Raw genomic sequence first — 27,711 nt, forward strand, 5'->3', positions numbered from 1 at the left:
CCTTCCTTCTCTCTCTTCCTCTTCCTCCTCACAACATTAGATTTCAGTTTCCCAATTCTTCCATTTCCTCCTCCATCTTCTCAATCTATCCATCCTTCTTGCAATTACTCAATCCTAAAGGAATATTAATTACATTTTGATGCTTCATCTTATATTTTCATTTTTCTTTGGTTGTGAGTGTGAGTGCAAGGACATTTTAAGCTTTTTTGATATTATTGTCATACTTCACTAACCAATGCAAAATATCACACTTGAACCATTTTATACTCTTACACAATTAAGCAAAGTTCATAAACGTATACATAAAAATTCTAATATTCACAAGTATAAATTCAAACATTTATAAGGAAAAACCCATATCTTAACAAATAAAGGTTTAGAATTAATGCACCGTCAAAATTCATAAATTTATAACTACATATCCAAATATTTACAAGTAGATGTTCAATTATTTACAATTAAAATCTAGAATTTCTAATTAAAATATTCACAACTTATTATTTCTGACTTCTATTAAAAAGTCCTAGTGTTCACAATCCCTAAAAAATGACAAATAGATCTAGGAGAAAACTTGCAGAACTTGAGTTTTAGATGTTTGGTGCTAAGGAACTCACCAATTGTTATCTCAAAACAATGGTCATTGATATAAGAGGAATGATATGCAAAAGTTATTCAGGGATGACAATAGAGGCAGCAAGATCAAGATGTGCAAAATTTAGTTTTTGTATGTTGGTTCATTACAAGAAGGGTAGATAGATTGAGAAGATATGGGAAGGAATGAAAAAAATTAAGGAACAAGAAAGTTATTCAATGCGATGCTGTAAGGAGGAAAAGGAAAGCGAAGAGGAAGAGGAAGAGGAGAGGAGGAAGAAACGATTAAATGGTCGAAGATTAATTGATCTTGAAAGGGGGCAAGTGGATCTTTTTTCATTAAAACATATTTCCATCTAAGGCCTTGAGATCATAGAGACATTTCAAATTGTATTGAATTTTAAATATAATTTTTTTTCCATAAAAGCCCTAAATGTGATTCTCCCATGTAAAAATGTATTCATCATCCCCCATAAAAAGCTAAAAATGAAAAATGTTTGTATAAAAATAAAAAAATGGTACAAAAGTTTGAAGTAATAAAGATGTTGGCATCATACTTTTCATGTGACAAAGAAAATATTATCTTTAATTTTATTTATAGGAAAGTTCATTATTTTTTATATTTATCTTTAACTGTTTACTCATGTTAAGAAAAATTATTAAAAATAATTATCCTTCTCTTTATTAGGGATATTGGTAAAAATTTAGTAATCTTTAAGACAGAATCAATAAAATTTAAAGATTTTTTTATTTTTGATAAAACACACTGAAACTGACTCATAAATAGGATTAGAGATATTTGTTATTATTTTTTGAAAAACCAATAATATTTTTTAATAGAAGGGATAACATTATTACTGAATTCCGGCAAAACAAAAAAAAAAAACAGAAAGAGAAAGAGAAAGAGAAGTTCGTAAATTCCGATCTCCTGAGTCACAAGTCCCAAGTGTTGCAGCTAGATATTGGCAGGCTTGAGCAGTTAAGGGATATTATTGCTGGTTGTGAATGCAACGGGCCTAAAACATGTGGGTCACAGTAGCGTCGCATCGTGTGGGCTGAGCCACACGATTTCCTGGTGGAAGAAAGCTGGAGCCTCATATGATGGAAAATAATGGCGGGTTGTACAATGAGAGTGGAAGGGGAAATAGGATATGGCATATGGTTGTGGACTTGTGGTTCAAGGTCAACGGTCAAGGTCTTACTCAAAGAGGGGAACATTCATTCCTTCCAGTCCATCACCGATGAAGGGGTCTGGGAAAATAATTAATAAAAATAAATAGGGAAGGTGTGTGCGCATTGGAGGAGAGGATAATGATGAAGAGGAAAAGAAAGAAGCGACACCCTGGCAGAGGAAACCATGCCTTATCCACCGTTTTCCGTCAAACACGGATTCCTCTCTGCTGGATAATGCGGGCCCCACTCCCCAATCTCCTAAAACAACCCCCCTCTTTCTCCACCGTTTTCCCCACTTTAGATCTATCATCCGCATCCATTACCATTATCTTAGTAATTGCTTCTTTAATTTTGAAATATTTAAACATTTTATTATCACAAATAACCTCATCCTATTATGTAGATTTAACTCTACAGATCGTACATTCTCATTGTGTGTTATTAATAACTAAACTTTTAAATATCATAAAAAAAACATGCACTTCATAATTTATTTTTGAATGCACTAATTTAAAACATCCAAAATTAAATCAAATAAGGATTTAAGGATGGTTAACATATAAGGCAATTCTTATAGAAAATTCTTTTGCATCGCCTCCATACAATCGTACTCTAGTAGTTGTCCATTTATATGTACACAACATGAATATCTTTCTTTTTTAAGATTTTCCAAATCACTTCTTTCAATATATGATCATGAGTTTCTTTTTCCTAAATCCATGAAAATTATATTAAGTCTTTTAATTTGCTCTAGTACTTTTCTATTAATCCCTTGGTAGAAAGATTGCTTTTGTTGCAGCCTTTCTTGGCATAAATATAAATTAGTTATTAGAAATACAAGTATTCACCCTCAATTTATGTTTAGTCATTCTTTTCCACAATATCTTTACATGGCTCATATTTTTATATAGCATGTATAATTATGAATATTCTCTTTACTCCTATAAATAGAAGCTAAAATATATATCCATTTACTAGGCATTTTCTTGGATCATGTAGGAAATATCACTAAATAGCTTAGTTAGCCATTTTACTTAAACAATTTCATGCTTCAATAAGGATTTTGTTAGCTCCAGTGACTTTGTCATTTTTTATTTTCTTAAAAGATTTATTAACCTCACCAACACAAATTTTGTGTTGGAAATCACCAAATTTTGTTCACATCTTTTCTATTTTTATGTAAATGAAATATAAATTAAAAAATAACATAATATGAAAAAGAAAGAAAATAAAAAGAATTTAACATCCAACCAAATTCGAGACAAAGGATCTAGTTGAGAAATGAAAATTAGGTTTATCAAAAGAGTTAACGATAAAGAAAGTGTTTGGACCTAAAATAAAACATCAATTGACAAAAGTCCAAAATAATATAAGAAAGAAGAATAAGAAGAAACTTCAGGTCTAATAATCAATTAAAAACATAGCTCGCTTCACTTTTAGACAAGGGTCTGTGCGAAGCATGTGCTCAAGCAAGAGGTGACTTGGAGTGATTGAGCATGAAAGGCCATTAAAAGGATGTGGGATCACTATTTGACATGTTACAAATCTTGCCAGACCATGCCTGGTGATAGTAGATATCTCGCATGTGGCCTCCTAATCCTTTGGGCACAATAGTCTCAAGCACACAAGTAAAAGAAGGGGTCCAACTAATAGAATCAACACACACATAATCCACATGCATAACAAACTCATTGATAAGTTTTTGACTCAAATTTACTTTATATATTCTTTACTTAGGTTTAGAGTTTGTCATTTCAATGTTATAGCTGTAATTAGTATAACTTTGTACTTTAATTTTAGCAATGATCAAATCATCTTTTATATCATTATTTTTGAATATTTACATTCAAGTGAATTGAGGTAAGAGAATTCAAAAACTCTCTTATCACATTTGAGATCTCACATCTCTAACATGTGTGATAATTGTATTGTTCAAACACAACGGATAATTTGTGATGAACAAAAGGAAACAATTCATAAAGATCTTCAATAACAATGTTAGACTTTAGAATCAAAGGTGAAAGATTGAAGTGTTTTTTCACATCGATTGCATATGATTGCTAACGCATCTTCTTGAGTTATCGATTTCTTCAAGTTGCTAGTCGATTATTATTGAAAAGCTTGTAAAAGCTACCATTCCATATATTTTTATCGTCTCCACCTATCAAAAACAAATATCCTTCTTCATCATCTATGTATTTTACTCGAGCCAAAGATTTCCTTGTCCTATTCCTTGCAGTCTTGGAAACCTTTTGTTCCCTATTCTTTGCCCCTTAACTTCTTAAAAAACTCTTCAGGACACATTACGACTTCATCAATAATACATATTTAAATATTATTGGATTCTTAAACTTTCCTTTCATATAATATTATAAATCACGAACCGCTAGAATTTAATTTATTATATGTGGATGGAAATTTTGATTATTATTTTTTTGCCACAGAACAAGATATATTATATGTAAGAATTGTGATTATTTTATCACAATAACAACTCGAATTGTAATAATTGAAATTTCTGCAGGATTCAATGAGCATGCCGGTCATTCACTGCTGCTAGCATCATGCGTCATGCGCATTCAAAGCAAATCGCCTCGTCCATTCCAAAACCACCATTCTATAATTCTAATAACACAACAAAAGATAATATTATGATATGTGTGTGGAAGTGTGTGTATATAAAGAGCATGCTCGGGGTATAGAAATGTAGAATAATCGTTGCCAAAAGAACTTGTTGCCACGAACAGATAAAAAATAAAGGAGTTGAGATTAAAAAATATATATACTACAAAGCTTTTATAAATTCTGGGAGGATGGAAAGATGTAACATCTATACAATTAATGCTACAAATAATTAAAAAACTTAAGAGGTTGTAATCCCTGCTAGTTCCCCCTTGCCTTTGCTTGTTGTAGAATCATATAGGAGGTGTGCACGTAAGCCACATCCCCTTTTCTATTAATTTGAACTAAAGTATGGTTTCCACAAATTGTAAATTTGCATGACAGACTCTATTTTCTTAAAAAACGCAAGGAATGGTCAAGCTAATAAGAGGTCCAATTAATGGCGTAGTAAATTAGTAATAACAAATTATAGATGATAAGAGGTTCTATATTTTCTATGCCGCATAAGATGTCAGGCTTGACCATTAATTACGGCATCACCCATGAATGGAATGTTTAATAAGAAATTACAATTAGTATTATAATACTAAGTGAAAATTAAAGAGGAGATGAGGAAAATTAATTAACGAAGTCAGGGAGACAAGGTGATGATGGATCCTCGGCAGTTGAAACGTTAACTGAGAAAACTAGTGAACAAAGTCATATTCCTTGCTTAAAAATAGAAATTAGCGAGGTAATTAGCTGCTGATAATTTTGATGTTTTTTTTTATTCAAAAGGAAATTACATGCTACATCACAAAAGATGTCCATCAACAATAATAAAACAGACCTCTCGGTATTAAATTCTTGCAAAAGAACATTAGGAATGTCAGACAAGAAAATCAAATCAAAAGATAATCTCATATGTCTAGCCAGCGCATCAGCAACACAGTTTGCAGCACGGTTTCAAGAAACGAGCTCGACATGCCAATCACATTACAAAATACATTGCGGATAATTTTGACGTTTCTAAAATTACATTTAGCATAAGAAAATTAGTGAATAATTTATTTTTTTGTCTAAAATAAGACGAGATATTAATTAGGAAGGAGCAAAATTTCTCTCTGCATCATTGGGGGATTAATGAGACAGTTATTGATACTTGCTCGTGTTTCACAAAATTTAAAAAACAGTGTGTGTTTAAATGTCATAAGTGAAGTAAAGAGCTTATTAATCGGAAACACGCTATAGCACTTCTATAAGTATACCTTGAATTGTAAGTCTCATGGATTGATTCTAGTGAATTTTCAATATCCAATTCATGTTAGCATTTATGTCAACAATTTTTTTAATGAAAAATTGATAAATTATATTTTACATAATTAAAGTATCATACCTTGTAAACTACATTAAATCTCATCGACATACATTTGTCAATCTATGAAAAACCATATTACATATATTCCCCCGTTAATAAATATTGTTTTAATTATGTAATTTTTTTTTTGGCCCACGGTTTTAATTATGTAATTGTTATTCTATAAAACACAATCAAAGCATCAAGGGGCATGAAAGTAGTACGTAGCACAGATAATAGAGGCAGAGCATAATCCCTGACCGCTTAATTGCCACAAGACGCGCCATTGATTGATTGATTTCCTCATGAAGACCGTCTCCTCCTTTCTTTCCCCCAAATCTTGTCTACATATAATATATTCACCTTTTGGTAAAACACGGAACAATTCAAAATATTTGTAGGCTAATTTGGTGCTCAATATTTTAATTAATGGACACAATTGACAAGACGTGACTCGTGATATAGACTCGGATCTATCTGTTGCCCTAATGAAGATTTTGTGTGTAATTTTGAAGTATTTTTCTGCTTTTTAAATGATGATGATGTTTTTTTTTCCAAATAATCTGAGCAAGCTTTTTTTTTTTTTTGTTATGAAAAAGTTCATATGAGATGAGTTTTGAGGACTTACTAAAATTAAGATATATTTTTAAATTTAAAAAGTGTGTACAGAATTTTGGTAAGCTCTTTATTAATCTAACAAATTCATTTTATTTAAAAACTAACTAAAATTAACGTGAATAATGTAAATTCTCATTATTTAACTCAAATTGCTATATATGCATGGATTTAAATTCCAATTGTTATTTATATAAAAATTTAATTAAGAGATGTTCACTGTTATTATCTTGGAGGAGATATTTTTTTTGCTGTTGATGAAACCCACTCTTTATACTTACCAAAATGCTTTTGAGAACTATAAATATATTTTGAATAAAGAAATTAATTATTTTTTCAATTCTATGTATAAGATAATTAAGTTTTACATGTATATTTTAAATTTATGTATCTACAAATAATTAGAACTCCTGGATAATTAATTTTTGATTTGGCATTTATATATAGTTCTTCTGTTGCTCCTTTTTTACACTTAAAAAAACACAAAAGCGAATCTACAAGACGGGGTGGGGAAAAAAACATTAATCATTCCTCAATCCTCTGACTGGGACGAGAACGAGAGACTGAGGTAGGGAACATGCTCGATCTGCCGCGTGCGTTGTCGGTTGCCATAAATTCTTTCAATCATGAACTGCGTGGGCGAGACAGTAAATAATTAAACATGTCTCCCATCTAAATTTTAAAAAAATTATTTATTTATCTTTATTGAATCTACTTAAAGTTTTCAAGGGTTTTTTATTGATTGGATTTTCGGGACTTTTGATTCTAATATAAAAATATTTGACCACATTTGTGATTGTATTGAGCATACAAATAAATCCATCGTGAATGAGGCAAACTTCAAATCCATTGAATGTTTTTTTTTTCTTTCATATATTAATAAAAATCACTGCCACATCTGACCTTGTTCGATTTCAATATATGTCAATAACTCGTCCTGAATTTATTAGCGACGCACAGTTTGAGGAACCAGAATTTGATGCTGGTGTCCACTTCAACTTTTGCTATATATATATATATATATATATATGTGCGCGCGCGCGCCTTTGTCTTTTTTGTTTTTGTTTTTGTTTTTAATGAAGTGTGTGTGTGTTGTTTCTTATAGCGTGTTATTCCTTCTTGTACAAGTCTTTCCAACCTTAAAACTTGTTAATTTTTTCTAAAAAATCTAATAAATTTTATTTTTATATCCATTAAATAAACATATTTTAATATAATATTTTTTCCACCAATATTTAATAGTACTACCCCTATTATAAATTATAAGATATTTTTGAGAGAGATTTGTCATCTTAAAATATAAGACACTTTAAAAAAATTAAAATTTCACTAAATAAGTTTATTTTAATATTATCCTTTCTCTCTTTCTATTTAATATTAATTTGGTGTGAATTTAAGGCTATTAAATGAAAGACGTTTTTAAAATTTTATATTTTTATTTTGAAAAAATGAGGTTGTTAAGTGTCTTTAATTAGGGTTATTAGTATGTGAGATTTTATTTAAAAGTATCTTATAATTTTAAATAAAGGGAGTATAAAAAAAAAAGAGTTATGTGATGAAAAGTTAATGATATGCTTTGTCAAATGACTAAAAAAAAAAAATCCTTTTCCCCCAAACTTGAAGAGATATCATGGTGTAAAGCCTATGCAGATTCCAATGTGGGATTTTATTTCATTTTTAAAACAAGTTCAAACTTTATTTTAAAAAAACATAAGTAAAACAATTACAAAAACAAAAGGACCTCAGAAGAAACTCTTGAAGGCCCATGTGAAAAGAAGGCTAAACATAATAAAAAATAAAGACAAGCACAACAAAACAAGTTACAAAACAGTAAAAAATACAAAAACTTAAACGGGATAAACACATGAAGCTGGAGCCAAACATTTTGGATCCATGTGGACGAAACTTGATAAAACTCGCTTGAAGATGAGGTGGAGTCAGCTTGAAGTCCAGCTCGATGATAGTAGTTGGAAGAGCTGTGAGTTATATAATGAAAGGATAGCTTAATATCGAATCATCTAATAATCTCTCGTAAGATTTAAAAAACCAATTTTTAAACTCATGAAGCAATTGACATTGAAGATTTTCACCCACACTTCCAAAAATGACTTTGGTCAGGATGGCATGTAAAGCTTCAAAACATAAAAACCAGAAACGATGAAGCAGTGCTATACATTGGACCTCTAAACAGCATCATGAGATTTTATTTGGCTTCATTTTTTTTCGTGTATTTGCCATGGTTTTATTTTAATATTATAATTTGATCTCATTATTTAAAAGAAAAAACTATGTTATGATTCGCCGTCACGAACGGGATAAGAACAACATGGGGATAATTGTGCGCCTGTGGGTGGAATTTCGCGCACGATCGTATCCTCGTTAGGACGTTAATATCGCTATTTGTGATAGATAGAGTATTGCTCAGTTGCATATTGTGTGTGTGTGTGTGTGTGTGTATATATATATAAATATGCGTAGTGGGCAACGTGTTAATGGATTAATATTGAAAAAACCGGTAGGTTGGAATGGCACGCTCCATGTCATAAATTAAGGAAACGTGTTCATCGATTAATATGCCTTGAATCGGAAACCGAGTGGGAATTTTGTGGGACGACTCTTGGCGTCAATCTTGTAACCTTATTAATTTATTTCGAAAAAGGTTCTTTTGAATCGCCCAAATTAACATTCTGTTTACGACAACTTTAATTGCCTAATTAATCTGTCTTCCCTATAGTATTTCATAATCCGTGATCATCAAAATCAGAAGATAAAGATGGAGATGGTCAAAATGATAGAATAATATGGGTGGCCAGACATGGTCAATCTTGTTCCCATTATGCAAAGCATAATTTCAACGGCATGCCAGGAATCCGTATTCCACATAATAATTAAATTAAATTAAATTTATTCAATGCTATTTGGATTCACAAGACTGATTTGTGAAGAATTCGGTCTCTGTATGATCCAATCCATCCAATTTGTTAATTAATTTGACGACACTGCCTTTCAGATTTCCTCTCCATTCTTTAATTTAATCTAATTACTCTGTTCAATCACTGTTTTACCCTTTTCTGCTTTCCTAATAATCATTTTAATTTAATCTACTTCTTTATTAGACCCAGACATTTCCCAATAATCGCAACAGATAATTGAATTGATAATGGCTCAAACTTAAATCAAGCATGCTGGTAAAAAAAAAAAAACTTAAATCAATCATTAATTTCTCTCCGTTCTTTCTTTTTTTCTTTCAAATTTTCAAGGTTGTGGTGGATCATTGATTAGTTTGAACATCTGGTAAAAAAAAAATTTGAATACAATGGCAAGCCAGTGGGGGTTAAAATGCCATACGAGGAGGGCATTTGTGTAAAACAAACCTGATTAGGAATTCAGGATCAGGACTAAAACGTAAGAGCGACCTGAGTTGCCATCCAACTGGATTGGCTTCTCTCGCCATTTTAAAGGTGATTATTTATTTATATCAAATTAATGATTATAATTAATTGATAAGATATTAATATATCCAAATGAGATATATCTTTCTCTTTTTTACTTCCCATGTTCAAGCTGTCTCAGCAATTCAATGCAGCATCCTTTGTTGAATTTACAAAAATTTGAACAGAACAGACGCCCAAACCAAACGGAACCTCGGAAACAATATTCCCATCGTATTCTTTTCGTCTCTCTAATTCTCGAGGTCGGTTTCAAACCCATGAAACTCCCAAAAATCTCACCGGTCGTCAACCTAACACACTCATCGTATATATCCAAGTATACCATCTCTCCACTTGTAAATTTTTCCCCTCTTCCTTACTCGTCTTCATACTTCTTACCCACTTTTCAGTTTTGAATTTATCCATTGTTGTCTCCTTTTCTTTTGTCTCACTGCATTTCATTTAATCTTTCCTGTAATGGGCCTGCTTGATTGTTGAGAAACTGGAGAACAGGGTAAATGACTTCCTGAGACCTCGCCCAGTTGAAAGAGTTTTTTTTTTTTCGTTTCTCTTAGTTTCTCTGCGATCAAATGAAAATGATTTGTTTGCTTTTCCGGCAGGAAATCTATGTGCAGTCACTGGAAATTCTCGTTGTTGCATCATTTTGATTCATTTCAGGTAAATGTGTGCTCTTTTCTCTCTGTTTGGCATTGTGGCTTGGTTCTGTTATATTTGATCTAGGATCTGTTTGTTTGTTAAGAAATATACTTGCTCATGGAGAAATGAAAGCCAGCTTGTTGCATGCGCATGAAAGTAACAACAGCACATCTAAATATTCCTTATTGAAACTCTAGTTACTTGGTATTGAGGATTTTTTTTTCCTCAGCGATCAAACGGAAGTTCTTTGTTCATGCTGAATTTTGTTTGTTTTTCCAGCAGGAAATTTATGTACAGTCATTGTAAATTCTTGGTGTCGCATCAGTTTGATTCCTTTCAGAAAAAGGTGCGCTCTTTTCCCTCTGTTTGGCTGTTTAGCGTTGTGTGTCGGCTCTGTTATATTTGCTTTAGGGGCTGCTTGTTTGGTAAGAAATATACTGCTCATAAAGAAATGAAAGCCAGTTTGTTTCATGTACATGAAAGTAACGATGGTGCTTATAAATATTCCTTATTCTAACAGTAGTTACTTGGTATTGAAGCTACTTGGCATGTTTGGGCAATGTAAAAACGAACTATTGAAAATTGAAAAAAGGAAAATAAAAATTACTGAAAGAAATGTAAGGTATAAATTAAACAAATTATGTAGAAATAAACAAAGCATTCTGAATATGTTTAAATAGCTGCAAATGAAAAGCAATGCATTTATGCCTCCACTGACTGTTCATGCTCACAAAAAGATAAAGTTCAACAAACTCCTGAGATAATCCATGAATCCACCCACTTATCTATGTTGTTGCTTGGAAATTGTCCCATGTTGCTACTCTGTTTTTACTTACGTTCTCCTTTGTCCTGGCATATTGGCTGGGTTTATTTCAGTATACCATGTTTCTGCATACTGTATTTCTGTGAAATTAAATAAATGGATGAACTCTCTCACTTGAGGAGTTCAATTATTCAATTATTTGATTTATTGTCTCAACCGGTAATTAGTCTTAATGATTTTTCTGGATTAAATTAAAATGATATATAAATAATGTGAATCAGTTCTTTATTCTGCCTAACTCTGCTTTACTTGCAGTTCCCAAGGGTAACGCTCTTTTCTTCACGTGCTCTATATGACAAGGGAAGGAAAGCCGCGTGAAGGGCTAGTAATACAAGAACTGATTATCATGAGCTTAGCTGTATAAGTGCTAGTTCAATCTAGGTATGTATGCGTTCGTTTTCTTTATTAGCCATTTTATCCCACATCTTTCATTCTAATATTGTGAGTCTGTGTTTCTGGTCAGATGACAGATATTATAGTGCTTTTGTAGCATTGGATGACTCCAAGATCAAGTATAATTGGACTGGCCAAACCCTTGGTTGGAATCTCCGCCTTTCTTGCTTTCTTTTCCTTTTCTGCCTGATAAGTTTATTTCTTTCTTTGAATATGAAATTTTGATGTCCTTTATTTTGATAATTTGGATTAGTGAAAAATTTATCAGCAGTGAAATTATGATAGAAGCTTCAATCATTTTTCTGATTTATTGCTGTCCCTTGTCTTTGCTAGGAGCGAAGAACATATTATTTGGGAAAAGTTGATTTTTCCAATTAGTGTTTAAAGCCAAGCATACTTTGCTATTTTTTTTCCCTGGCCGATAGGCGTTGTATAAAAAATTGAACTTGTAATCACCTTGGCTTTCGTCTAACATGCTGCTTCTTATCTAATGTGGTTTTAATTGAATTGATTAGGGAATTCACTCACACATGCATCTGGTAGGGGTGTTTTTGATTGAATAATGATCTTGTCTCTTGTTTTCCATATTTCAACAATTGATGATGAAGTTAGACATGGTAAAAAATATTCATCAAATAATTATCAGGTGATTTGAGTAGCATTTATCTGTTTTTCTATTTCAACAAGCAATCACGATGACTAAACCTTTACAAAAAAGAAGCAAGTGATTGCCTAAACAATGTTTCAAGTACTGATTAATTAACCTTGAGTTTTTTGCTTTGAGTTATGTACTTGTGTCCTATAGCATTGCGTGTAGTCCTGCATGTTATAGTCATCACGAATTCTTTTCTATTGTCACAGGTTCTTCCTTTTCTTTGTGCCATTTCTTGTAACTGCTGATCCAACATAACATTGCATGGCCTGACACCCAATATTGGAAATTGCAGTAAAGATGGTGGCTACGTCTTGCACAAATTTGTTGGACTTGGTGTCTGGGGACATTTTAAATTACCCTCAAACTCCCAGAGCTCTTCCGCGTGTTAATACTGTTCCAGGAGTTATTTCTGATATAGATGGGAAAGAAAGTACTGGTGATGATAACTCACATGCTTCCTCATCTGAACATAGTCAAAAGATAATTGTTGTATCAAATTTTCTTCCCCTTAATGCTCAAAAGGATAAAGATTCAGGCAGATGGTGCTTTAGTTATGATGAAGATTCAGTTTTGTGGCAGCTAAAAGATGCTATTTCTTATGATACTGATGTTGTTTATGTGGGATCTTTGAAGGTCGATGTTGATGAAAGTGAACAAGAGAAAATTTCTCAAGAGTTGCTGGATGAATTCAAATGCTGGCCTACCTTCCTGCCATCGCTCATTCAGAATAAGTTTTATAATGGATTTTGCAAGCAACATTTGTGGCCTCTATTTCATTACATGTTACCCATGTTTCCTGATCATGGCAATCGCTTTGATAGGTTGCTTTGGCAGGCCTATGTTGCTGCTAACAGGATATTTGCGAGAAGGGTTTTGGAGGTTATGAATCCAGAAGTTGATTATGTATGGGTTCATGATTATCATCTAATGGTTCTGCCAACATTTCTTCGAAAAGGATACAATAAAGTCAAGCTAGGATTTTTCCTCCACAGCCCTTTTCCTTCATCAGAAATTTTTCGGATTCTGCCTGTCAGAGATGAAATTTTGAAAGCACTTCTCAATGCAGATTTAATTGGGTTTCATACATTTGATTATGCTCGTCATTTTTTATCTTGTTGTAGTCGAATGCTTGGCTTGGAATATGAATCCAAAAGGGGCTACATTGGGCTTGAATACTTTGGCCGCACAATATACATTAAAATCTTGCCAGTAGGGATTCACATGGCTAGGCTTCACTCTGCCATAAATCACCCATCATCTTCTGTCAAAGTTCAAGAACTGTGTGAGCAATTTAAGGGGAAGCAACTTATTCTTGGTGTTGATGATATGGACATCTTTAAAGGAGTCAATTTGAAGCTCTTGGCTATAGAATTACTCCTAGAGCAGAATCCAAAACTGCAAGGTGAATTAGTACTAGTCCAAATTGTAAATCCCCCAAAAAGTTCAGGCAAAGATGTTCAGGAAGCAAAGGGGGAGATACACATTATTGCTAACAGGATAAATGAAAGGTTCAGCTTGCTAAATTATGAACCTGTGATCATCATAGATCATCCTCTTCCTTTTTATGAGAAGATAGCCTATTATTCTTTGGCAGAATGTTGCATTGTGAATGCTGTGCGGGATGGTATGAATTTAATTCCATATGAGTATATTGTCTGTAGGCAGGGGAATATGCAAACAGATCAACCCTTGGGAATTATTTCAGAGTTCGCTCGTACAAGTGCGCTTGTTGTTTCTGAGTTTATAGGTTGCTCGCCATCTCTTAGTGGGGCATTGAGGGTGAACCCATGGGACATTAGGGCTGTAGCTGATGCAATAAATTTGGCCATCAATATGTCTATAGCAGAGAAACAGTTGCGGCATGAGAAACACTATAGGTATGTTAGCTCTCATGACATGGGTTATTGGGCTCGAAGTTTTGTGCAGGATCTAGTTCGTTCATGCCAGGATCACCTCTACAAACGTTGTTGGGGTATTGGCTTTGGACTGGGTTTCAGAATCCTGGCCCTTTCTCCCAGTTTTAGGAAGCTGTCAATTGGCCAGATTGTCTCTGCATACAAAAGGTCAAATCAGAGAGCAATTTTTTTGGACTATGATGGTACAATTGTGTCCCAAAATTCCATCGTTAAAAGCCCCAGTCCTGAACTCATATCTGTGCTAAACAACCTATGCAGTGACCCCAAGAACATTGTGTTTTTAGTTAGTGGTAGGGGAAGGGCTTCATTGGGTGAGTGGTTAAATCAGTGCAAGAACCTTGGTATAGCAGCTGAGCATGGTTATTTTATAAGGTTAGTCTCTCCTCAATCCAAAGCATTGGCTTCTTAGATATGAAGTTAAATTCTCTTTGCACGTGCTTACAAGGGAGATTTTACTTGTTATAAATCTCTAGATTTTTGAAGTTTTGTTTACTCTTGAATGCAGGTGGGATGGACAATCAAGTTGGGAAACAAATCATATAGCTACAGATTTTGCTTGGAAAAGCATTGTTGAACCTGTGATGAGATCATATACTGAGGCAACAGATGGCTCTCATATGGAGATGAAGGAGAGTGCCTTGGTTTGGCACCACCGTGATGCAGATCTTGATTTTGGATCTTGGCAGGCCAAGTCGCTGCTGGATCACCTTGAGAGTGTCCTTACAAATGACCCGGTGGTTGTTAAGAAGGGACAGTACATTGTTGAAGTTAAACCACAGGTAAATCTCTGTCCCTTTCTTTCTCCGTCTCAACCCATAATTGTTCATAAAAAGTTCTAAACTTGGATAATCAACACAACAGGGAATCACTAAAGGGTTAGTTGTAGAGGAGGTTCTGTCTACACTGGCCAGGACTGAGAAATCGCCAGATTTCATTCTGTGCATTGGGGATGATAGGTCTGATGAGGACATGTTCGAGAGCATATCAACCAAAGTTTACGGAGGAAGCCCATCTTCAGCACCGGAAATCTTTGCTTGCACTGTTGGCCAGAAACCAAGCAAAGCCAGGTACTACTTAGATGATACTGCTGATGTGATGTTGCTGCTTAAAAGCCTTGGTACTGCTGCTTCAAGGCTTAAACCAGTATGTGATGAAGAAGGTCATTCTGACAGAGTAGAAGCTGGTTTTGAGAACATTGCTTGAAAAATGCTGGACTTGCTCGTTGAAGTAGTAGCATAGGGTGGAGAAGCAAACTTAGAGGATATGGTTCGGAATGCAAGAGGTGTTTAGAGTGGTTGAACTTTGATTGATATGAGGGGAGGGGAAGAGTGAATTTGTTTGCTTTCTAGAAGTAGCCTTAAAAAGAAAAAATATCAAATATATTGAGGGGTTAAGGAATTCTAGTTTCATGGGACTTTGCAAATCCTTTGTATAGTTCGAATTAATTTGGTTTATGCAAGTCATTAGGGCATTCAAGTCTCAAAATGGCGGTTATGCACACCATTAGAAGAGTTCTTATTTCATATCTGTGGCTTATTATGTAACATATTTGATGGATTCAATTTTTTTTTTCTTTTTTCATTTGATGGATTCAGTCATAAGTTGGAAAAGATAGAGGTAAACCGGAAAGAAAATGACTTGTCAATTTTTTAATTTGATGGATTCAGAATTTGTTTTTAATTTCTATTAATTTTCCATCTAGTAAACCCTGGTGTATCTTCGATGAAATAGCTTGTTAATTGTTTGGTAATTTAATGTTTCAAAGGAAAAAATTTGTAGGGCAGAGTGCTTATTATGAGTAGAGGTGAAAGGAAATGATGCATGCGGGTTTGGTTGGGGAGGGGGGTGCGCGCGCGCGTTTGTTTTTTTTTTTTTTTTCAAGGGGCAAAAACCTTTTTTATTAATAATGAAACATTAACTCTACTATTATATGCTAACACGACATGTCTATGGAATTCATGTACAGTAACATATAGAATTTTAATTATATTTTTTAATGTTAGTTTGTCCTTAAACTCTTTTTTCAAGAGCACTAAAATTTTAAAGTTTTTTTCTAGAAGTGATGGGCATTTTAAAATCTTGTTAAAATAAAATTTAATAAATATTATTAAAGTATTAAATATTTTAATATTTAATAATTTAAATATTATTATTTAAAACATTACCTAACCAATTTAATAAAATATTCTGCAATAAAAATGAAGGCAATGAACCTCCAAATTAATAAAAAAAATTTTCTTCTTATCTCTCTATTTTTTCTTGTTAAATAAATTTTTTTGTAGCACATTAAAAAAATAAACGATATCTTTTAAATAAACATTTTTTTTGTTATTTTGTTGGTTTTGATTGTCATATTTCTAACTTTACTCTTAACATTACAACATATAAAGAGCATTAAATATGAATAATATAATATTTTAGAGGAAAATCGTAAGTTAACCAAAAAAATAAAGAAATTTAATCAATATTAAAAATGTAAGTAAGTTCTGACATGCACAAAAAATATAAAGATTTGAACACTGTCTTAAAAAAAAATCAAAGATCAATATATAAAAAATAAAAAGTCATCTATAAATTTATTAAATATTAATTTGAATTCTTAATATTTAAAAGTAATTTATAAAATTTGAATGAATATTTATAAATAATTAAATTTTATTTTAATAAAATTTTAAAATACCAAGTGCTTTTAGAAAAAAAATTTAAGATATTTAATGTTATTAAAAAAGAATTTAAAAATAAATTAATATCAAAATTCAAGACTTATTTGTCAATGTATATAGACTCCATGAATATATCATATCAATATATAAGTTAACGGTTCAATAATAATATAATTTTTTGCTCTTTAAAAAAATAATTTAAAATAAAATTATTCAACTTGCGTCACTTAAAACTATAAAATATCTAACGCTCCTAAAAAACATCTACAAACACCAAGTTGAACATTCACCCTTTAAAATAAGTTGAATCCACACGGGAGGAGTGAAACCCCGTGGTCCCAGTGACACTTTGCCGAGGGTAGGAAGAAACCAGAAGGGAAGACGAAGACGACACTGCGACGTCGTCAATTCTGAGACACAAAAACAAAGTGGAAAATGCCATCCGTTTGCTTTACTCTCTTCTCTATTTTACTGATCGCCACCCTTCCCAACTTTCAGGTGCAATGATTTGTAGTCTTTTCCAGATTTTTCTCTTCTCCCTCTTCCTTTTTCTCAGCGATCGAACGATCGCTGGTCGATCGCTGATGATATGTTTACTGCCTTTTGTGCAGGGATACGCCGCTAGTGATCTTTACTCCAGATCATCATCGCCGTTTTCAGTGGCTCTTGAAACCCTTCAGAAACAATTAGGGTTTGTCCTTTCGTTTTTTCATTTCCCCCCCTCTCGTGTTATTCTTTTTCTATTTTCTTTTTGGTTAAACACTGGCCCTTCAAAATTAAGCAAATTCCTTGTATCCTTCTAGTAATTTGTAGCTAACCAGTTTGTATGTTATCACCAGCTATTCCTTCAACAGCACAGGTCTTCTTCGTCGTGCCATGACTCATGCTTCCTTCTCAGAAGAGAACAACAGAGGTTTGAGCATTTTGGGTGCTTGTATCATGCAAAAAGCTGTCTTATTCCAGTTACTATCTAAAGACATTGACATTTCTTCGAGAGATCTGAATCGTCGAATAGCGGAAATCTCCAAAGTGGAATCTGCATGTACTGGAGACGGATTGCGGTTGGGATTGCACAAAGTGGTTCGGGTTTCCCCCAAGACCAATTCTTCTGCACCTTCTGTGGTTTGTGGTGCGTTCCGTGCAATCTTTGGTGCTATTGCTATTGATGCCGCAAACTACGATGCTGCAGGCAACGTTTTCTGGGCCGTTCATGGCTCTAAGGGCGGCGTTGCTCTGCCATTTTGAACCAGTGAGTTAACTAACTTCTCAGTTGCTTGCCCTTTGTTTCTGATACTGAAAACCATGTTAATGACTAATGTACGTACTTGCTAGTTATTGTAGTTTGATCGGTTGTGACTATGTACATGATAATATGCACTTGCGCGTATTACGGGAATTACTAAATGGTTCCGTATGTTACTATTATTCACCCATGCAGGTGTTTAAAACGATTATATAAATATGTTTGCCTTGAATTTTCGTGGTTTTTCGTCTTTCTAGAAAAAGAGCCAGTTTTATTAATCACAACAAAACAATAACATACTAATAGCCGGAAAAAAAAAAGGCTCACAAAAATCTATGAATAGAACCTAACACACCAAAAGAAAAACACAATATCCAGTTCATCAGAAATTTTCTGTTGATGTCATTGTTCATATCTTTTAATTTTATGCCATGGATGTGTTTGTAACTGCAGTCTATTTCTCTGTTTCTTCTTAGCTTTCTTTCGCAAGTCTTTTTTATTTGCTTGGATTACGCTGTAATATGACGGGGAAGAATGTAGCTGTAATTGATCTTAAGCCTGTTCAAAGATGCATTCTCATGTGAGTATAAAACTGATTCTCGATTCACTTCTTGAATTTGAATCTATATCATAGAGCGATGCTAGGAATTATGATCGTGTCTTTGACATCCATAAGGATAAAATAGCTTGCTTTTATAAAACTTAATATTAGTGGCAGGGTATTTTTTTAACTTGCTTTTTAACATGTTTTTTAACATGCACCTGTACATCAAGGGGATGTGCAAAGGGGGTGGCCAGGGTAAGTTAAAAAAAAAAAAAAAAACCATGCCATATTTAGTGAGAAGTGCGGACCTGAGTCAAATTGTTACAATCTGCTTTGTTTTCCTAGTTTGCTAATTTGGATCTAAGTTTTTTTAACCAATGGGCGCTTGATCGAGTTGGAAAGAACTACGGCCAACATTCTCTAGGGTGATTGTTCGAATCTTGAGAAGTGACAAACGTAATAATTAATGTAATTTTAAAGGGGTTATTCTATCAGTATTTCGCTATCACTGTAAGGTTTCTTCGAGAGGTCTGAATTAGTTTGTGATGAATAATGAATTCAGGATATTTCAAGATGTGAATGGTTTATACCAACAACCAAAAAAAAAATTCTTTAAATGGGAGCTCCATCCAATGTGGTCTTATTTTTAAGTGTTATCGAAAGAAATTGTTTTACTACCTTCTTCTGAAGCATTACCCTTTTCTACTGTTTGTGCAAGGTATTCATATGCTTGCTAGCTACTTTGTTTCTCTTTTATTTAATGTCTCCCTGGATTTAAAACTCTTCTATCACCATTCCCTTCAGAATTTTTGCAAATGTATGTCTTGTAAACTAATTTCTTTTTATTAATTGATTTTTTATTAAAAAGAAGTGAGAAGTGTGGACAGATGGAGGAGGGTAGAAACATAAAGTAATGTTGCGAAGTTAAGAGAGAAAATTGGATTGAAGATGGACGTTTAGTTGAAGATCACGAGATACCTGAGTATCATCGCCATTAGGTGCGTTAATCACGACTTTCTCGTACTAGCCTTTTATCCAATATCATTTGAGAAAGAGTGCAGACTGTTGGAACTAGGATGCTATTTTACTCTTTCTTTGTCCAAAAACGAATTTATTACTAATATTCTCATTTCTCAACAAGCAGCCTGAAAAAAGCTCTAATCTCGGCATGGTTGGGCTTGGCCCAATATGTCACAGATTGCTTGAGTCTTTTTAAAAAAAAAAAAAAAATTTCCTGGCATGATTTGAATTTTAGACCTTACTCTCACCCACCATGGCACATAATTTAGTACCATGTCGCAAATAAAATTTTTAAAGTTAAATGCATAATTTTTTTTTTGAATTTTAATACAGTTGTATATGACCTTTTTTATTTTAAAAATTTAAAGTTAACTTACTTAATCTTTAATTTTATATTTCAAAACTCTCTATTATTAATTATGTTAGGATTAAAATGTTGTTTAACTAAAAAAATCCTATTAAACAAGAATATTATATTTTATAATTATTTGTAATAAATTTTTTATATTTTTTAAATAGTTAAGGCATTGATAATAAAATAAATATTATTATCACTGTATAAAATTTTAAATATTTATGTTTATATTAGTTTTATTCATTTATTTTTTTGTCATCAATAGTGCATGATTTTATTTTTTTAAAAGATAAATTTTTATTTATTTTTTATGTTAGATTAATGTAATGTACATGGTTAAAATGTTTAAATTTTTAATATTAGATGCGGTAATATTAGTTGAAGAAATTGTTATGAGATTTAAAAATGAGTAAAATGTGATGTTGATGAATAAAAAATAACACCTAGGTAATGTTTGGATTAGTGGAGATTTAGATTTGGACAATATTTACTATTTGAACACAAAATTTTATGGCTTTAGATACAATTTTTTTTATTACTATTCTTTTAGAATTTCAAATATCTGATCGACCTTAATTTTTTCAACTGTCAACCATCGTCATTCGAAACTACCAAAGCATGGTGACAAGTCATGCAAGCAGGACAACTCATTTTTACTGGTGTGAACTTTTGATGTCAGATAGAAAATTTTAAATATGAAATTTTAAATTTTAAATTTAAATCCATCTATCCAAATGTCATCTAAAAGGTATTAGTAAATAGAGATAACATCATGTTAAGATTATGCTTAACTTATATTCTTTTTATATATTATTTAAGTTGTGGTTAGATATTAAATGTGATATATTTCTTAACTGCTGATCTCGATCTTGCACAAAGCAAAGATATACAAATTGTTTCGAAAAGCACAATAAACAATTATTTATTATCATAACATAACATATTGACACTAGATCACATTGAGAAAATTCCCAATCAGAAAGGCACGACGTTCTTTAACTACCCAATCACTTAATGAGCGATAATTGAATGGTGAAAAAAGATTGCTTACCGTTTTATTTTGATGTAATATATTGATTAATTTGATAATCATAAGATTAATCTGTGACAGCCAATAACTATTGAGCATAAATATTTTTCTTCCTCTGTCTATATCTTTCCACCTTAATTCTTAAATTAATTGATCATGTCACTGAAATAAGGCCGCTTGAATTGGAAGTTAGAAATCTCTTCCATCAAAAGTGCGCTGGACAAGATAGAAGACCATAGAAGATTCCCTGCCCTACTTGTTTTGTGTAGACATTGACGCGCAAGGACTTTCATGCAAATTGTCAAATTGACGAAAAACAAAATTATTTTCCCATCCATTTATAAATTAACTTTCCCATTTCAACTTGAATCAACAATACAAATTCATTATTCGTTGAATGCTCTCTACCCATTTAAGTGTACTCGCTTAAAATGCAAAAATTGCAAAGTACGTGCAATATTAAATTCACTTTCGAAAATTCCACATATATAATAAACCAAAAGGAGTCAATTTTTAATACAAGCTTGCTAATTTATGTTGATTGAGCTCATAAGGTTTTACCACCAATCATTTAAAATGAGGTAGAAACAAAATCATATTGATTATTGTATCAATCAAAACATTAATTCAAGAGTTAATAGTCAAATTACAGTCAAGTATAATCAAATTAGTCATGAACAAAATATTTCATGTAACTGGATAATATGCTGGTTTAATAGTTTATAGGTTCAATTAGTCAGATTGACTGAATTTTTAATACTGTAATTAGAAATGATAATATCCGTTACTCAAAAGTAGCTGCCCAAACACAATATTCTTTTTGGGCGAACAGCCACGCAAAACTATTAGGTAGAATCAAATCAATTCTTGAAATAGTGTATTGAAACCAACCTAACAAATAACAATCATTTAGGTTTAGGCCGGCAAAACAGAAAAAAACTACAGTTGGGTGCCATATGCCATTATGCTCTAGTTCAGTTGTTTGGTAGCAGGCAAAAAAGTGCGTCCCTATTTTCATAATTTTAATCACAATCTTATCAGTGTTTGGTTTAGCATTTTAATGTAATATCAAACTTTTTGTTTTTGTTTTGGGGTACAAATATAATATCAAACTGATGAAATTAAATTGGTCAATGAGTGAATTTTATTTTTTAAAAGGATAAATATAACTTTTAATTTTTATATTTTACTCACGTTTTACTTTTAATTCCTATACTTTTTTCTGTATTTTAAATTATTATATTTTTATTTTTTATTATTTTAAATCCTTTCAAAATTTTTATGCCTTACTCATAGAAGAATTAAAAATAATAAAAAATAAATATATATGAATTTAAAATATTAAAAAAAAATATAAATTAAAAGTAAAATGTGAATAAAGCAAAAAATAAAAAATTATATTTATTTATTTGGCTGACAGTCGATGAGTGATGACAATTTTATCCAGTTTATATGCTGCACATGGGGGCTGGGGCTAGCACACAGTATTCCAAAACCCAAAGCTATGTATACTGCAACTTTGTCCCGTGACATCCAACTTCGGGAGGAAGACATTTTATATTATTAAAAAGAGAGTGACACCACCCAAGTAAACTGTGACATGTATTTTATAATTACGCAGTCACAGTGTCTAAGAAAAACAATAGGTGTTTAAGTGTTTCATTATTAATTTATTTTTGATAATGGTTCTGATTCAGGTCAAAATTTTGTTTTTTTTTCCCACTATTTGGTGTCGTTTTACAATGAAATTTTGAGAAAGGAGTTGCCTGATTGAGGACTTTTTCTCTTTTGCCATCCACAACTGAAGGCTTGTTAACCATGCTGCTGCTGCTGCTTCTTCTGTGGAAACAATTTTTATAATTAAAGATTGATTGATGATGATGATTGTAATATTTTGTGCTTAAAAGTGAAATCAAAACAATAATTTGTTGAGGTATGCCCATGAAAAATGCCCACACGCTGCATGCTAGATTAATCTGGATAAAAAATCTAGGCTATCAGAGCTCATACAAAAAATCATTTCAATTGTATTTTTTATGTAAGATTGAAGTTAAAAATATAAAACGCATATTCAATTACCTCATAGAAAAAAAAATTGTTTTAGTAAAATTTAAATCGTATGGAAAAAGAAATTTCATTACATTGCGCTTGGGTTAGTTTATCACTCTCTTTCTAATCTACCGGGCCCCACACCCACAAAAATAATAATAATAATAAAAAAAAATTCTCGAAACCTTTCCTGTGCAAGAGGTGTGAAGGCTTGACACCCCTGAGCTAGGCCCCACCACAATATTGATCCACTCATGGCTAATCCCTTCAACGGCTCATTCTCTAACTCCAATTACTATTATGCCCTGGCTCCCCCCCACAATTATCAGCTATCAGCCTATCACCCTGTCCCTCGTCGGCTCGTCCTTAACCCTCACATTATATATCTTCGTATAACCCACTGCTAAGCTTGGACTGCGTGCCAGAGCGAGCACTGAGCGCTGAATGATTGGGTTCATCGTCTCCCGCTCCATCACTTCTCACACAATCCTACAATTACCAATCCCTTCTTCCTTCCTACTACTTCGTTAATCCCATCTATTCTTCTATCGATTCGCTCGATTTCACTGCAAAATTCAAGGTTCTAATATGTCCCGCAAGGAGCCCGAATCCGCCGCCGACGACAGACCCAACAGTCTCCTAGCCAACACGCGCTGCTGCTTCTGCTTCCCCTGCTTCGGCTCCCGCCCTTCCCCCACCGTCGGCCTCGCCTGGTGGGAGCGCGTACGAGCTACTTCATGGTCTCACTCACGCGCGCACGCTTCTCCTATTACCGAGGATCGCTGGTGGTCGCGCGGCCTCAGGGCCCTCAAGAAGATCCGTGAGTGGTCCGAGATCGTCGCTGGGCCGAGATGGAAGACGTTTATCAGGAGGTTCAACCGGAATAGAAGCGGCGGCGGCTGCAAGCACGGGAAATACCAATACGACCCCTTGAGCTACGCCTTGAACTTCGACGAAGGCCCTAACAACCAGAACGGCGATTGCGAAGACAACGGCTACGACGGATACCTCAATTTCTCCACCCGCTACGCCGCCACGCCTGGCTCAATCCCGTTGAAATCTGTTGATGCAGCTCCGGGCAAGGACGTTGCGCTATTCGCTTGAAAATTTGCTGAGTGCGCCGTACAAGCTAAGGTGCGTGTGGGGTAGTGCGCTGGAAGAGACACATCATGAGTTGGAATAGATGACAGAAACGCACGAGACGCTGATCACGCGAGGTTTACGCGCTGCTGTTACTAGTGGTTCGCTGGCTGCGTCTCGTCGCTTACTTTTTCATTTTTGGCCTCCTTTGTTTATACGGTATTTTTTTTTTTCTAGTGAATATTGTATCTGTCTATGTATGTAAAATAATAATTTCCTTTTGGTGGTTGGTAACGTATAAAAATACAAACGGCGGCGTGTTGCTATTGAGATGAGTATACAAAGGGCATGGGATAAAGGAGGATTTGGCTTGTAAGTTGTAATACTCAATTCTCTCCTTCGGTTTTCTGACTATTGTCTCTTCTGTTGGGAGGGTGGGGTTTGCTGGTATCAACTGCAAGAAAGATAATGTGGCCTTTAAGGGAAATGCACTGTGTATTATATTTTATTCATTATATGTTGTCGTTTTTATTGAACCAGTCCGAATGGATGCCTTGCCTTTCTTTTTAATTTTTATTGATCTTCTGTTGTTTTAGTGGAAAAATGGTATTAACCATGTTGCCGGAATTTGATAGGTTAGGTTAGATTATGGGGCAATTTAAGCAGAATATGGGGTCACGTCTAAGAATCACATTCTTGAGTGCTACCTGCATCTTGTCCTCTCGCCCAAGAGAATAAAAGGGCCAAAAAAAAAAAACTTACCCAACCCGGATTGGTGGGTCAGACCTGGGAAATTGATAAACCAGGCTCTGCTCAATTGATCAAGAGGTTTGGGCGGGTTGATAAGAATGAATTTTTTGCTTTTCTTTTCCTTGCTAAGCGTAAAAAGACATTGTTGAGTTAAGAAAAGAAAAGAAAAAATAGTAGACTCTTAGATTTGTGCTTTGATAACTCCATTTTGTTCGATGTAATTTATACGTGAATGTTCTATTTACTTGTGATTCAATGTCTTTTTATTTGAATATTATTCTTTTGAATAGTATATATAAATATTTTTGCATATTTTAATTACTTTGATTGGGTTGATGATCATGTCAGTGTTCAGTACCTTATGAATACAGTTTATAGAAATCTTTAGGAAAAAAATTATCAGCCACATTGTACTAATTTGAAAGAAGTAATGTATTATTTTATCTCCACTGTTTTATCTCTCATATTTTCTTTCGACGTCCGTTTTTACATTTATTATTTTTTATCCTGTGCATGGGTGTGCGCCATGCTCCAAACTCCGCACTCCACATCAGATTAGCCTTTGATACGTGCAGGAGTGTCTGACAAGGAACAATGCGATTACAACACAGTGAAGAAACTTGCCCAATGATATAATATCTTGAAAATTATCCTCTTAAGTAATTAAATTAATAAATGATAAATATATAAATTTAAGCATAAATGAGTTTAAAGACAGTTAGAAATAATTATTGAATTTGGCTTTAACCTTTGAATTGGGTTTTGAAATGAATTGGGTTACTTAGACTCGAACTGTAGATAAAAATTGAATTTTGGCGCATTATGCATTATGTTGTAGCATAAAAATTTACACTATAATATGATTTTCAGAACCAATTTTTTAAAAAATGTGAAAAATGTCTGAAACAAGGAGAAAGAAGACAAAAACAGAGGGAGGGCAATGAAGAAAGTAGTTGCTTTGTTAAGGCATCAACTTTTGGACATTTTAAAAGTGATTAAAGCTTAATTTCATCTAGGTATGCTTTCCTTATCTCTTCTTTTCTCTACATGTTTTGAAAGTGAGGTTTGAAGTTGGGAGATAAGAATTTTCTAATCTAGGGCTATGGGTCCAAATTTATTGATCTAAATGGGACTAATGAGAGTTGTTTGAGTTATTTAATCCTACATATAGTGGTTTTATGCGTCTATAAAAGTGACTTATGAATTATGAACAAATTTGTGCATTAAAATGCTATTAGTGATAAAGGTTAGAATTGTTGGAAGCTATTATTGGTGGTAAATGGATTTAATGAAGTTAATTAAAGTTAATGAAAGTTAATAAATCTAATGTTGTAATTAAACTCAAGAGTTGAGAGTTTTGGGTGATTAAAATGTTTAAATTTGAGAATTGAAAGCCGTGATTAAAAAATTAGATCGAATTGGATTGTTAGACTGATTCAACTATTGACGATCTGGATTTCAGCTCAGTCAGCATGTAAAAATTGTTTTAGAGGTCACGTCATTTTAGATAGGTAGTCAAATCAGGAATCGAGATTAAGCTAGAAACCAGACCCGATTTTCAAAAATCAGACTGTTTAAAAAAAATTTAAAATTTTTTGATCAACTTTTTTAAAAAAATGACCAATTTTTTTAAGTATTTAATGTTATGTTGTATCATGTGGCTTTTTAAGTCATGATAAACTTAAAATATCTAGTTTTATTTTTAAGTTAAGCAATAATTTCATATTTATTTCTTATATTTAGATTGTTATATACATATATAATTTTTTAATTTAATTATTACATCACTGATTTGACTATTGGTCCAACCAAGTTGAATCATGTGAACCATGAACTGCTGACTTTTTCGATTTAATATCCAATCTAATTTTAAAAACATTTGTTGGAGGTGATTAATTTGTGACATTAATGATAATTTTGGGTTGTTGAATGATATATTAAGGATTATTTAAGTTTTTGAGAGCTAAATAAAGTTGATGGGATTTAATGAACTTATTGAATATGAAGTTGATCTTGTAGTTAAAAAATTTAATTATTAAAGTATGAAATTAGATGTTGAAAGTGGTAATTTTAATTATTATTAGTAATGAGTGTCAATTTTAATTGTAGATAACCTTGTGAAGTATTGATGACCTTGAATTTAGCTTGAACAGCAAGTTGTGATTGAAGGGTAACTTTCGACCTCTCAAAGGTTTGAAATAACCGAAAAAAATTAGCTTGTGCATTTGTTTAATTAATTGATTATATGTGAAAAGACTTATTTGAAAACCATGACATATTGTAAAACTATATTTGATGTAAGTTGTGGTAATATAAATAAGTTTAGATGATGTGATGAAATTGATGTGAATGGCATTTGTAAAAAATATGCTATATATGATTGTTGTTGTGAGTAGATATTAAAGTGTACAAGGGTGCCTATAAAAAAAATTGTGAATTAAGACTTGCGTTGAGCATGACTGTGTTTGTGATATTGATAAGCATGATATGATAAGATTGAGGTCAATAAAAGTTGCATGCTATTGGTGGGCATGAATATGCTTGCTATGTTTTGAACATTTGTGCATGGCATGATTATATGAGGCAAGAGTTCACCTATAAGAAGAGGAGTAGATGTTGTAAATTCACATATTATTGATGGCTTACCATTAGAATCGAAAGCTAGCCAGATTGCCAATTGTTAGAATCGGGAGGTATTTATTGTCCGATTGTTGCATAGGGACTGTCCCACTTGTTCTACGAGGGACTTAAATCTAATTAGTTTT

At 32.9% G+C, this 27,711-nt stretch overlaps 3 protein-coding genes across 11 annotated transcripts; all 3 read left to right on the plus strand.

Annotated features, from left to right (window-relative positions):
• The first annotated feature begins 9,900 nt into the window (after window positions 1-9,900).
• On the plus strand, window positions 9,901-15,865 carry LOC129309610 (probable alpha,alpha-trehalose-phosphate synthase [UDP-forming] 9). 7 transcript variants are annotated; one of them, XM_054951245.1, is made up of 8 exons: window positions 10,128-10,282; window positions 10,389-10,446; window positions 10,705-10,771; window positions 11,504-11,629; window positions 11,712-11,786; window positions 12,503-14,584; window positions 14,718-14,991; window positions 15,074-15,865. In XM_054951245.1, the coding sequence occupies exons 6-8, from the start codon at window positions 12,594-12,596 to the stop codon at window positions 15,413-15,415; spliced, it is 2,607 nt and encodes an 868-aa protein (XP_054807220.1). In that variant the 5' UTR covers window positions 10,128-10,282; window positions 10,389-10,446; window positions 10,705-10,771; window positions 11,504-11,629; window positions 11,712-11,786; window positions 12,503-12,593; the 3' UTR covers window positions 15,416-15,865. The 7 variants fall into 7 exon arrangements, with proteins under 7 accessions (XP_054807221.1, XP_054807225.1, XP_054807220.1 ...); XM_054951247.1 differs by having other exon boundaries at window positions 12,589-14,584; XM_054951246.1 differs by lacking the exon at window positions 10,128-10,282 and adding an exon at window positions 9,901-10,105 and having other exon boundaries at window positions 11,712-14,584.
• A 1,304-nt stretch (window positions 15,866-17,169) lies between these two features.
• LOC129309079 (protein NUCLEAR FUSION DEFECTIVE 2) lies at window positions 17,170-20,821 on the plus strand. Of its 3 annotated transcripts, XR_008592790.1 has the most exons (5): window positions 17,170-17,373; window positions 17,487-17,566; window positions 17,715-18,124; window positions 19,531-19,660; window positions 20,655-20,821. XR_008592790.1 is itself a non-coding variant. In XM_054950432.1 (4 exons), exons 1-3 carry the CDS (start codon window positions 17,311-17,313, stop codon window positions 18,118-18,120), a joined length of 549 nt encoding a protein of 182 aa, XP_054806407.1. In that variant the 5' UTR covers window positions 17,170-17,310; the 3' UTR covers window positions 18,121-18,124; window positions 19,531-19,889. The 3 variants fall into 3 exon arrangements, 2 of the variants coding, with proteins under 2 accessions (XP_054806407.1, XP_054806406.1); XM_054950432.1 differs by lacking the exon at window positions 20,655-20,821 and having other exon boundaries at window positions 19,531-19,889; XM_054950431.1 differs by lacking the exons at window positions 19,531-19,660; window positions 20,655-20,821 and having other exon boundaries at window positions 17,172-17,373; window positions 17,715-18,350.
• Window positions 20,822-23,355: 2,534 nt separating this feature from the next.
• On the plus strand, window positions 23,356-24,732 carry LOC129309080 (uncharacterized). Its single transcript, XM_054950433.1, has one exon. The coding sequence runs from the start codon at window positions 23,705-23,707 to the stop codon at window positions 24,218-24,220; it is 516 nt and encodes a 171-aa protein (XP_054806408.1). The 5' UTR covers window positions 23,356-23,704; the 3' UTR covers window positions 24,221-24,732.
• The last annotated feature ends 2,979 nt before the right edge of the window (window positions 24,733-27,711 follow it).

This window comes from Prosopis cineraria, unplaced genomic scaffold, assembly GCF_029017545.1.
Source record: "Prosopis cineraria cultivar Desert tree isolate PC_DT_omini unplaced genomic scaffold, ASM2901754v1 PC4, whole genome shotgun sequence".
Taxonomy (NCBI): domain Eukaryota; kingdom Viridiplantae; phylum Streptophyta; class Magnoliopsida; order Fabales; family Fabaceae; genus Prosopis; species Prosopis cineraria.

Coding starts and splice junctions, on each gene's coding strand:
- LOC129309610 (XM_054951246.1), top strand. CDS start 12,594: ATGGTGGCTACGTCTTGCACAAATTTGTTGGACTTGGTGTCTGGGGAC. Junction 14,585..14,717: donor GAGCATGGTTATTTTATAAG/GTTAGTCTCTCC, acceptor TCTTGAATGCAG/GTGGGATGGACAATCAAGTT. Junction 14,992..15,073: donor TTGTTGAAGTTAAACCACAG/GTAAATCTCTGT, acceptor TCAACACAACAG/GGAATCACTAAAGGGTTAGT.
- LOC129309079 (XM_054950432.1), top strand. CDS start 17,311: ATGCCATCCGTTTGCTTTACTCTCTTCTCTATTTTACTGATCGCCACC. Junction 17,374..17,486: donor CCACCCTTCCCAACTTTCAG/GTGCAATGATTT, acceptor CCTTTTGTGCAG/GGATACGCCGCTAGTGATCT. Junction 17,567..17,714: donor ACCCTTCAGAAACAATTAGG/GTTTGTCCTTTC, acceptor TGTTATCACCAG/CTATTCCTTCAACAGCACAG.
- LOC129309080 (XM_054950433.1), top strand. CDS start 23,705: ATGTCCCGCAAGGAGCCCGAATCCGCCGCCGACGACAGACCCAACAGT.